Genomic DNA, 12,728 nt, shown 5'->3' with positions numbered 1-12,728 from the left:
CTTTACTTTCATTTAATATTTCTCCATTGCCGAATAAGTTTACAAGAGGTGACATCACAAAGGGCCCTCCTAGATTTCAGTTGCCACCTCAAGCAATGTGCCCAGTTTTCAATCATCTAGGCAATGAACAAATATTAAAACTGTGGAGAGGGAAAAGCTTCACTGTTCAGGTCCGTACTTTGAATAGACTTAACAAGGCTTAGTCTACACAATGATGTTCTTTTTTCATGTAAAAAAGAGATTTGCATTGCATTATCACACTTCAGAGATATGGCAAACTGTTGGACAGAACGCACACACTCACAGCTAGGTCATCGAACATCCTGCCATCATATCTCACCTATTATGCAATCTTGCAATCTCTCTCTCTTGTGTGGGCGGCCTCAAAGTCAAAGCAAATGGTTCTTGTTACACAACACCAAAACACAATCACACCTCACAGCAGGACTGTTGCAGAACATCTACATAGGTGAGCTGGCTTAAATGACTAAACAAATTAAAGTAAAATATTAATCAAATGAGGAAAAACAGTACAAAGAAAACAGTAGGCAGAGCCTTTAGCATTGTCAGACAAAACATTGCATAGCTTTGTTTCTGTTGGAACCAATCCGACCAAAACTGGGTGTGAAACCAAGGAAGCAGATTACATTTCCCATCAGTCTGGTGATTGCAAGATAATAAAAACAATGACGACAAGTTTAGAACCTCTCCCTTGATGCCAGATCAGAATAAGAAGAGAATGACAATAAAAAAGTATAACCAATAGGCCATAAAAACAGTATTTCATAACGATACATAAATGGGATCCTTGTTCCCTTGGCAGCACTTTGTTGTTGTGTCCTCAACCAGAACTCTGGCATGCAAACAGAGGTGTGAGGCTGCGACTCCATAAACAGGTCCAAAGTTCATTGTCCATTAACGTGGCCGGCCCCCAGGCACCAATGATCGCCGCCACATAATGCCTCTCCTCAACAGCGTCAGACATATCTGGGGTTTGCTCAATGAAATGAGGCTGGACAAGCATGAACTTAAACTATCTGCAACGCATCAACTGAACAAAGATGCCAGGAGATTACAGCTGCAATAAGGCCAAACATCTTGCAAACACTCATAGACAAAAGAAAAAAAGGGCCGTTCTCCACTGTGTGGCTCCACATGTGGCAGAGATGTGCCTTGCGTTTCTAAGGTCCAATCAGGGTCTGATTGGCATTGAAAGGGTTTTAAAATGGCTGCCCCCCCCCCCCCATAATTTGTTATGCTTTAAAATAACATCTATCTATCTTCTACTTTGATGTCCGAGAGCAATTTGATCAGGATGTTAATAATTCTCACACACACACACACACACACACACACACACACACACACACACACACACACACACACACACACACACACACACACACACACACACACACACACACACACACACACACACACACGAGTGAAAAGTACGCTTTCTCAGTGTGCTGAGCAGCCCTTACAATTAGCGTACTCCCCGTGCAGTCTGGTTTTAATCAGGGCTTATACCACGCAGATCTACAGGCCCTTCCATGGCACCCTCTTGAAATGATCCGTACACAGAATAGAAGAACGAAAGGGTCAAAGGTCACGAGCCCGCCACCCTCTGAGTGCATCTCGACAGACGCCGTAAACAACAGACACACGCCAGTCTTTTATATTCGTGAAAGTTAATGGAAAATTCTATTATGAACCATCACACACAGAGGAAAGATAGCTGTATCCAGGTTTATCTTGGTTTTCTAGTAAAATAAACAAATATAAATCAACGACAAAAAAAAAAAAAAGAGGTTGATTTCTCTTTTAGAATTAGGCACATTTGCACTAGTCTAATAATGACACCTGGCCAAAATACAAGGCAAACCAATAATCCTACGCTTCAGAAGGACTAGCACATCACCGCTCTGTGTGGGTGCACTGGATGAGTGGGATCTACAAAGGGCTATTAAAAAACACCCACACAGCGACGCGCAGTCAAGATCTGAACAGGACTGCCCCCGCCTTGTGATCACAGCTCTCCAGGACCCACAGAGCAGGTGAAGGAGAGGAGCTCAGGGCTGTTCAGTGTGTTATGGAAGACATTTGTACAGCCCTGGCTTTGGGTTCTCTACTCACCGATTTATATTTGTAAACACTAGAGTGGTTAAATTCTTTGACATTTTTCATCTCCGTTGATGAGATGAAAGAACGGGAGGGGGGGGGGTGGGGGTCATGTAAATTGGAATCTAGCATATTGTGATATTTGGTCAAATAACCATAATGAATTATGCATTATGCAGATAACTTCTCTACAGTTGCATTAGAATGTAGCTAGTGAACACCTAATTAATTACTCAGGGTATTTCATTACAAATAATTAACTGTTTCACAACAGTCGGGCTTCATTCAATTCTGCACGGTACAAATTTATTTTTGAACAGAGAACCTACGCAAGCCCCACCCCCGGAGGTGCTTCCACGTGGGAGCCTGACCGGGGGGGGGGGGAGGAGAGACTGAGCACTGGGGTCTCAAACGCTCATTACACATGGAGAATCCCACCCTGGAGAGAGAGAGAGAGACACACACACACACACACACGGCTGTAGGCCATCTGCACGCACCCCATTAATGAGAGGCCTCGTGTGCGCGGGGGGGGCGTTTGCCTCAATTGGGCAGAGGATGTTCAAGGGGTTGAGAGGGAGTGACGGACGGCTGATACAATACTGGAGCGGTTAAAGGCAACAGAGACATTGGGCCCATCAAGCGCCCCGCATACTGATTCCTCCGGGCTCTTTGAGGCCACCGCTGGCCCAGTAATGGCCTCTGGTCCGACCAATAAGGGGCACTAGTCCATTAACGACCTGGGAGGCCATCTGCGCACACACACACACACACACACACACACACACACACACACACACACACACACACACACACACACACACACACACACACACACACACACACACACACACACACACACACACACACACACACACATAAAGACACTAACAAATAAGTACCAAGGGTGATCCACAAGATACCAAATAGGAAAAAGAATTTGAACGCTTCCCACAAACATTGTTCAATAAATTAACCACCAGTTAGTCAATTTGTTTACGCTAACAAATGAATTCAAAACTAGTTTTTTGCTAGTTTTGCGATCCCTGATTTGAATCAAAGATTTATTTTGACTATGTTGCCAACCCATTGTGTGCCACTTCTTAGAGAGACATTTTATTTAGACGTCTAGCAAAGTCATGTTTGTGTGTGTGCGTCTCTCAAAAAGGGCTTTTCCGCAAATTCTATTCCACACTGCAAATGAACACTTTCACTTGACACAGCCTTGTCATTTGGCCAGAGTGCATGCGTCTGTGTTTATAGTGTGTGAGGGCTGCTAGTCCAAACGAGGCTCTTGCTATTCGTCCTCTATAAAACGCTCAGCCACACACACACACACACACACACACAGACACAGACACAGACACACACACACACACACACACACACACACACACACACACACACACACACACACACACACACACACACACACACACACACACACACACACACCAACTCTTTTAACATATTTGTGGGTCAACAAGCGTCAAAAAAAACTCTGAGGAGTGAACTGAAACCCAATAAAATCATCACGGGATAAGCCTTTTAGATTATGTTTTCACATTCATGTAGTGACTTTACGTACAGCCCATTCAGCCGGGGTGGTCCGCCCCCACCCAGTTTCACCATAGGGCTGCTCAGAACAAACAACCCCAAGGCTGCAGCAAGTACAGAGCAACATTGCGTGAAGGTGCTTTAATTAATACGTGCATGTCACCCTCCATTCATGTGGTAAGGGTTCCTTTTTAACCGAGAGCTTTGAACTCTGTGGCAATGGCGGCCACGGTAAAATCCCTAAACTGTTCAAGGCCCCGTTTCCCTCCTTACGGGAGACGGCAGAGAAAGAAAAAGCACATCCATTTAGTTTTGCATGAGGAGTAAATGCTACAAAAAATGTTTTGGTTAAATACAATTAAAATTTAATGCCGAAACCAGCCTGTTCTCTTGAAGTGCCTCTAGAAAGTAATGAGAACCTAAGGAGGACGGGCCCACCTCCCCCACACACCGCGATGGTGGCACTTTAATTAGTGTCTCACTCGGACGCTCTCCAGAACATCTCTGGCCGCCCCCCCCCCCTGTGGAGACTCAGTCACTACATGGGATCCACTGGAAAACTGGAGAACATTTTAAAAACAGGAGCTCCGTCATTGTCATACAAAGCAAATATTTCCATTACATTTGCTTACTTTCTGCTTTCTAGGTCCTGCTTTGCATAACAGTGTAGTCAATAGTCAAATAGGGAAAAACCCACGCATGTTTCAAGCGGGCAATATTTGTGCACCATTGTACAGATAAAATAAATGGATAAATGAACAAAGAAGAACACTACTTTGATACATGGCAACCTTCAGTTCATTTATGAAAGGCCTACAAATGTCATCTTTAGTTTAATAATGGCTAGAATATAATACAAACAACCGGCCTTTAGATAATATTCAAACTAGGCAGGAAACTATCCAAGGTGGGCAGGGGTGATGCACGTTTTATCCTTGGTTTTGTGAGGCAGGGCTGTCAGATTGTCTGGAGTGTTGGACAGGAAGGCAGGTTTAGTGTTACAAGGGACCTAATGATGACACCAGACAAAGCCTGGTGCAGATGGTCTGACAGGAGGGTCAAGATCAATTTATGGACCATCTCTCAAAACAATCTGCCTCTTGCCGTGGTTTCAGTGCCACTGCTTGGGCCTGAATAGCGAACGAAGCCTTAAATCTTCCCCTTTCGAAGAATGCTGGCACAAAGCTGAGCAAACTGGATCCATTTCTCAGAGATGGATCTTGAGCCGACTGCTGAATCACCATTATGTGATTCAGATTGAACAGGGAATTGGAAACGGTATCACCTTTTGTAAAATCATCACTAGTGAGGCAGGACACACGTCAAGCTCAAAACCAGCCCAGCGCTGGGACAGCGTCAGAGCTCAACCTGGGGTCGGCGCCAGCCCAGGCGCTGACACACTTCAAATCCAAGAGCGGCATGCTGGGAGGAGGAGCCTATGTCCAAATCCCACAGTTTTTAAATAGTTTAAAGTTTCTCGCTGACCTTTTGGGCGACACTCGCCACTCATCAATCACATTTGAAATCTGACTGTGGCCATGACATTTTTTAATTATTCATATAAGGTTTTTTGTATTAATAATACATTTTATACCACTACACTGTCAGACAGCTATTAAAAATTAATTGTTAGAAAAATTAACGGATAGTTTGCGGCTCTAAACATCAGAGTGTTTTACTTGAGATTGTGTCAGGTTTGCTCCATCTGGTGATTGCAGTTGCCGTCAACGCCAGTCTAAACCAGCCTAGCACCTACCCAGGCAGTCTCGAACCCCCAACCTAGCGCAGGAGCTGGCCCCACGCTTGGTGCCCATTTCTGGTTGTCTCAGGAATCCTAGGATACCATTCATGACAGACCTCTCCCCACGACTCCCCTCACCTCTGACCCTGCACCACGGCCGAAGCCGATAACAATCTCAGACGTGGGCCGAGACGAGATTACTTATAGAGTTGCGGTTCTTGTAGTTGGACCAACAAAGGTACAAGAGTTAAGTAAAATCGTTTGTAAATTGTTTCTAAAACAAATATACCACACGCTGCTGCCCTTGTTCTGGCTATCAAGCTTGTAGAAAGTATTGGAAAAAAACAAAGAACTATTATCTGAGTGGGTTTGAGACATGGAGAGGAGATGGAGGTCGATAAAAGGTGGGAGAGAATAAATATCTGCATAAGCCAACGAGGAATCGAGAAACAGGCCGAAGAAGACCTTTCCTCTCTCAGGGTGAGGCACAAGGACAAGTGCCATGCTCCATGAAACAATAGCGGAGAGGAAACGGCACACTCCAGCCGTTTGGGTAAAGATAGTGGTTTCTCCCTGTAGAACCAGTCAGGGCTGGGGACCAGGCTGCAGCCCCGCCGCAGCCCAGAGAATCAGCGCCGGCTAATTGCTTGTCTTTTGTTTTAGCTCGGCAGACCGGCACTGGCGCTTGCCCAGCGTGCTGACGGACCGACGACCGCCCGCCATGCGTGACATGGACTACTGAATGGCCCCAATGTCACTCTCGCCGCCCGTGCACACAACACGGCCCGATGTAGCTTAGCGCTCGCTCTCTGGGCGTGTAATTAATTACCACGTCCAACCCATTAGCTAGCCGTCTACTGCGTACAGCAAACCCGGAAGCCGGCGCCAAGCGGTGCTTGCCAAGACCCTTTGACCTTTATTTGTACTACATGGACGAAGAGGTTGTGTCTGTCGACGCGGACATGGTTTGAATGTCGAACCCTTCTAAAAAAGGACGTTATTAACATGCCTGTAAATGACCTGAAACGATTGTAGTCTTTATCGTACAACTAGGTGTTGTTTTCACAACTAGTCATCAAAGAATGATTTTATTTGGAAGGGCCAAAAATGGCATTGTAAATTGAAAACTGCGAGTCACGTCGAACAATGAAGACTTGCTTCTCCTCTCTGCTCAGATGATTAAGAAACCGGATAAAATACCCAACAAGCACCACCGGCACTCAAAATAAAATAAATACAGAATTAGGACGTCCACTTCTGATACCAGAGGGCAACAGAGGGGAGGGGGGGGGAGGCCGGGCGGGCGGGGAGACTCACATGTGTGGACTGAGCTCATAAAAGTTCCTGTTGCGGTACTCCTCCACCTTCTCCGGGGTGAAGATGGGCAGGGACCTGTAGGGGTTCATGGAGATCACCACGCTGCCGATGTACGTCTGCAGGAAGAGGGCGAGAAACACAGGAGTCGGGGTGAACTCATTAACAATTCATAGAAGGAATTCACCGATACAGATAATGACCTGTGTATTTTTCCATTGAATGTCTAAATCAAACATGGATAAGAGAGGAGAAAACTGACGAGCATGGGTGGCTGCGCTGTTATTATTTTTAAATCTATTCTGCAATATTCTCTAAATACTGAACTAGTCCAAATCCCTACTGTTGAGCGAAAAAAGTTTCACATTGGATTTTTACTCTGTATTGGTGGAGACTCAAAACCGTAGTACTCATGGCTTTTGGTGCATTATTACAACAATATGGAATGATGGATAAATATAGTGATTGTGTTCAAATCCAATTTTCTATAACTATATCATATCTCCCTTGTCCTCACCCAACTGAAACATGGTGCCTTTAGAGAAACCAACAGTGTTAATTAATTAAAGTTAATTTGTCACTAAATAAGTATTAAATGAGTGACGGTTGATTAAGACACAGGCCATCCCACGCGCCGCCCCGTCATACTGCACACAGCACCCTGATGTAACCAGAGGTGTGAGGAATTTCAGCTTCCGTCAGCTCGCAGCAGCTGGGAATTCCTGATGTTTTGTTCAGGCATGCGCTCCATGGAGCCATGGGAGGCGGAAAGACAAAAGGGAACGCCATCCGTGGGATTACCATACACAGCGCCGCACAGGACAACCGGGCGGCCATCGGCGTCAATAGAGGTAATGACGCACAGGCCAAAGACGCTTATCTCAAAAGATACAAGGGAAAGGAAAACCTAACCCTGATTCTAGCTTTGGACTTTAATTAGATGAAACAATAAAGCAGTCACTTCTGAAGAGCAAATGTGACTCACCCCCTACACACTGATAGGATAGATATTTCCAGCCGATGTGTTAATGGCCGTTGCATAAATCGCTCTCATGAGAGGAGTGCTGGACCCGGTTGCCCCCAGCTCCCACGGCCCGTTGTTCAGAAGCCAATGGCGGACAGCGCTGAATAAAATCATTAGGTGTGCAGGAGAGAGACAACATGGCCATCCGTGCATGTAACACGGACAACAAATCCATGATGGCCACTTAAGTTAGATTTTATACCATTGAGCACCCAATTTAAAACAACGATGGTGCAGAAGAACCTCTGTCTAATTGACCTCCATCTCAACCGCCCCCCCCCCCCTCCCCAAAAAAAAAAAACATGGAGACAGAAAAGAACTGCAGTATGCTAATGATTCTTATCTTTGTTTGGATAAGGGCAATAGTCAGTAACCATTATCAGAGTTGCGAAATGAAGCCAAAGGGCAAAGAGGGTTTCTAGTTAGCTCCTTAGAAAGAGAAAGTGTTCAGAAAAACAACCAATGGCTATTAAACAAAAAAACACCTGAATGCTAGTTCACCATCTAGCAGGGGTTTGCAAAACTCTGCCCCACTGTGAATGAGTCCTGTGTGTTAGCAGCCCTTCCATGCAAAGAAGTGAAGTCAGAGAACATATTGGAAAAAAATACAGAGGGGGTTGGGGTGGGGATATAATCTCCATGCAAGAGTGTGTAATTACTAGCTGCACGGGAAAAGGAAGGGAAAAAAACCGGACTACGTCATCAACCGCAAAATCCAGACTTTTAATAGCATGTCGAAGAACTACATTCAGAACCCATTCAGAGAAATATTGAGCCATAAGGCAAGGTCAGATATACAGAGCAATAAAACTTGTGCTGGGGGAAATCTCTAGAGTTTCTATCCAGCTGTGACACATTGTCCCGGGGAGAGAAAAGTAGCCATGTGCCTTCATGCTATGGAAGCATGTCATATGATATGTGTGGCTGTAGGGGGGGGAGGGAGTTCTAAATACATTTACAAGGATATGCTCCACAGATCATGAGGATAAGTGTGGGTTTAGGAATGGTTTTGAAGAGACGACTGGTCACCATTTTAGGGGCGAGGCATCTACCTTCCATGAAGCTAAATCAGAGTTGAGCAATCAAAGAGTCCTTTTTTGGGTTTGTCAAATATTAGGACTTTTTTAATTCTGATTTGCCCTAAGGGCAAGGTGGATAGAGATATACATTAATACACACACATACATATATATATATATATATATATATATATATATACATGTATGTATGTATACATATATATATATATATATATATATATATTTATTTATTACTATACAAGTTATTTGCATTATACAAAAGAGTATTTGCAATTGCAGATGGATCAGAGTCAAACTGGAAATGCTTACACTTTAAGAAAAGGAAAACGTGGTATCTACAATGTCAAAACAGAACCATCCAAGCGCGTCGGCAGGAAGTGGCTACGGCTCGACAGAAAAAAAATGGATGGAGCTTGCCGGGCCAATCAGAGTCCTTTGTGGTGACATCATTTCACAGGGCCCCAGGCCCTTCTGGGCAAATGGGATTGAAAAGCAAAGCTGTAATCATGGGAGGTTGGTGTCTGGAGCAGCCAACATGCAGAGCGGAGAGCAGATAAACCCATAGAGTCGCATAGCACAAAGCCCATAGGCAACATGCTGCTCTAGGGACCCCGGTTCACACACACCCGGGCCAGCTCACTGCAGCGGGAAAATGGCCAGGCAACAGAGCCAGCCACACAGCTACGTCCCTGAGCTGGGGATGTAGTGCTTGGTTTAGAAGGGAATCATCTACATTCCACGGTGATGGGATTTATTGAATGAATGGTTGGTTGCTGGGTTAGTGTGGTCGCGCCATTTGGTCGCGCACAGCGTTGTTTCCTTGTGTATATTTTGTGTCAAAAAATGATGATGTGAAAAACAAAATGTACATGGATGTTTCCGTAAGGGAGGTTCGAAGTGGGCCCATTTTAACATCCGGGACAGAGGGCAGACTGGGACTGGTGCCGGATGGTGAAGTACATCGATTCGGTCGAGGCCGTTTGCCTCGTGCGACATGGCCCGCGGTACGCAGGGACTCACATAGATCTCGTTGTGGTCGAAACGGTTCCTGAGGTTCTCGATGAAGGTGTCCTCCGTCAGCGGCTCCAGGAGAACCATGTCGCCGACACCGATCATGTTGTCTAGGAGTGACGTCTTCACCTCCATGTCGGCAGCTGCTTCTCCCCCCCTAAAAAGAGAGAATCCACAGAGAAATTAATACATTGTATACACGCAGGCGGAGATGATGAGCCTCTTATTCCAACAAAGGGCTGTTATTTGAGTGGTCTATTAAACTCGGTGGAAAAAGGCAACGCGGAAAGGCTTTGTGATCAGATAGAAACAAAACACTAAATATAGCCTGCACAAATATACTCTAGGGAAGCCATGTTTGTTCAGTGGTGGTCTGAGGGAGTAGCAGTATGATTACTTCATACAGCCTCGGCAAGCTGTGTATCTGAACGAGTCCACCGGGGGAATTGCGTAACAGAACTCTGCTCTTGACCTCCAATCGTCCAGCTCGCTTGGGGTCTGCTGCTGCTGCTGCATTTAGCACCCGTTAACATCTAAGAACATTCTTCAAAATCCTCGACTACAGTTAACCATTAGCCTATGTATCCATATCCAAACAGTTGTAGGGTTTTATTTTGGGGAAGGCTATAGGGTCACGGCCCGAGGGCCACAGTGACAAAGACCCTGCTTGGGATGGCAGTTTTCTGTTCCAGTGTTTCCACCCTGGCCGCTCTGTCTCAGTAATCCTGGAGCTATAGCATGGGAGATAAAAGAGGGGCACATTCAAGGCCTGGTCCACAAAACCCATGCCTGCTGTTGTGACAGTGGGGCCTGAAGCTCATCCATCATTGTTCACTGCTGCCTTCAGCAGAGAAAAGAAAACACACTCTTTTACTTCAACAGCAACAGCAGTGATGTTACTTCAGTTGAGCCACATAGGGGCTGGTGCATTACAGCATCGGCCAAGGGCTATAGCGATAACAAATAAGGGTAGATGTGTTAAGGATCTTTTATTTTATTTGCATGTTGAAGATGAACAATCGATCTGAAATTACACAATGAAAAATGAGATATATTCAGAAGGAATATTCAGAAAGTAAAGGCTTTTTAGAAATTGCTTTTCCTCTGGTAAACGTTTTAGACGATGATGAGGATATGACTAAGGATATGCTTAGGAACTATAATTAATTATCATCTCTCACAAGTAGAGGGTTGACCAAAAATGGAGTATTTCATAGCTCATTCTGGATGTATTTAGGCCTAATGCACATACAAATGGGACTTGGTCGACTGTCAATAAAGAAGAGACTTATGAGGCAGGGCTGATCCTGGTTATTACATGGTTGGAGGGGAACTCCTGCAAGCTAGCGCTGAAGGAGAACAGGATGAATATCACGGCCCTCATCCAAGTGCCTTATCGCTGTCGACCCAGACGTCAACAACTCTGAGATGGGATCGCTGAATGTTAAGGCCTTCGTTTATTGTGAGACCTCTTCTTAAAAGCGTAAAGAGTATCAGAGTATTTAGACCTGGAAAACAATTAACACTCTACAAGTCTAAGGGCATTTCGGGGAGGACAAGGTTTATTTTTGGAGGGTTATTTTGTCCAAAAGTTCTGTCCAAAACAAATGTACTCCCTATGACTTCTGTTCTACTGGAGGGCACAATGTTATGAGCCCATAAAGAAGGTTTTCCAGTTCTTAGTAGGGGGGCCAGATTCTACTTTCAGAGACAGACTCATACTCAGCATGGGCACAAGCCCATTTTAAAAAGGGTAGCAAGCATTTTTTTATACTCTTATACTAAATTTTCCAAACAGAAAACAGAAAACCCTAAATCCTTAAGCATTTCTCAACTGACGTACTGAATATTCTTCAGTGCTGGTCTCTATCAATTTATCCCTGTTAAGAGAAAACACACACACACACACACACACACACACACACACACACACACACACACACACACACACACACACACACACACACACACACACACACACACACACACACACACACACACACAAGAATGTCAGAAAAGGTGTCAGACATGTCAAAACATCTCTTTAGTCAGCACCAATGGAAAAAGTATGAAACATGCATTTAGCCTGATTCATTGCTTGGTCTTAATCTAACCATTCCATTTATCTGAACTGAATGGAATCACTAAATGTTCCCATGAAACCCTATTTTTTTTCAGCAATTATGGTTCAGAGTTGGAGACCCTATAAATCCTACCTATAATACAAAGTGATTGACATTCAGTGGCTTTCCATAAAAGAAGCAACAGACCTGCACCTAAATTGCTTGGGCACTGCAGCATATATTACCAGTCCTATATGTGGCACAGCAATTACCAGAAGTTGTAGGCCATTTCAATGTAGTCAACAGAAGAAATAGTTGATCAAACTGAATGTGCAGCGTAAGGTCTATGTATTGGACAGCTGTGTCCAGAGAAACAGCTGTGCTTCCCCATTAGAACGACACAGAATAATTTGATGGAAATTATTAAAAAAGGGGATTCATTCTTTTGGGAGCAATATGCATCTAGTGTATTACTACTAGATTTCAGAGTGACTACATACTTAATAACAGTGCCTTGAGTCTGGACACACCCCTGGTTGTCGTGGGCTCATAACCCACTAGCCCAGATTAGAGGGGAGCTGCTATGCAGCCAGTGACACAATCCCATTAATAAAGCGTGTGTGGCTGCATGAACTTCCTGCCTGTCATGTCAAATCCTGCAAGAGAGAAAACCTGACAGCAATGATTAAATTCATACAGGATTACCAAGATGGGTGACTGTTATGGAGTTCACAGCAGACCAGGAGAGCATCATTGAGGTGCATCAGTTAATATAAGGCTCAACTGAATTTCCATACTGATAAAATATTTTGGATTTTGAATATTTCAGATAAAATAAGTTTGCTTTTGTGCAAATA

The 12,728-nt window shown here is 44.5% G+C and overlaps 1 protein-coding gene across 3 annotated transcripts in view; it reads right to left on the bottom strand.

Moving 5' to 3' along the window:
- The window catches only part of myo1b (myosin IB), a 55,825-nt gene that overhangs the window by 39,708 nt on the left and 3,389 nt on the right, over positions 1–12,728 (bottom strand). For all 3 annotated transcript variants that reach the window (XM_084478611.1, XM_084478609.1, XM_084478610.1), the window contains exons 2-3: positions 9,818–9,965; positions 6,737–6,852 (exon numbers count right to left, since the gene is read on the bottom strand). In XM_084478611.1, the coding sequence (XP_084334737.1) occupies positions 6,737–6,852; positions 9,818–9,943 (242 nt within the window). In that variant the 5' untranslated portion in view covers positions 9,944–9,965. The remainder of the gene's footprint in view (positions 1–6,736; positions 6,853–9,817; positions 9,966–12,728) is intronic.

The sequence above is a fragment of the Micromesistius poutassou genome, assembly GCF_964030765.1.
Source record: "Micromesistius poutassou genome assembly, chromosome: 14".
NCBI lineage: Eukaryota > Metazoa > Chordata > Actinopteri > Gadiformes > Gadidae > Micromesistius > Micromesistius poutassou.
Note: the sequence above shows the minus strand (reverse complement) of the source record. Positions and strands in the feature narration are given on the sequence as shown.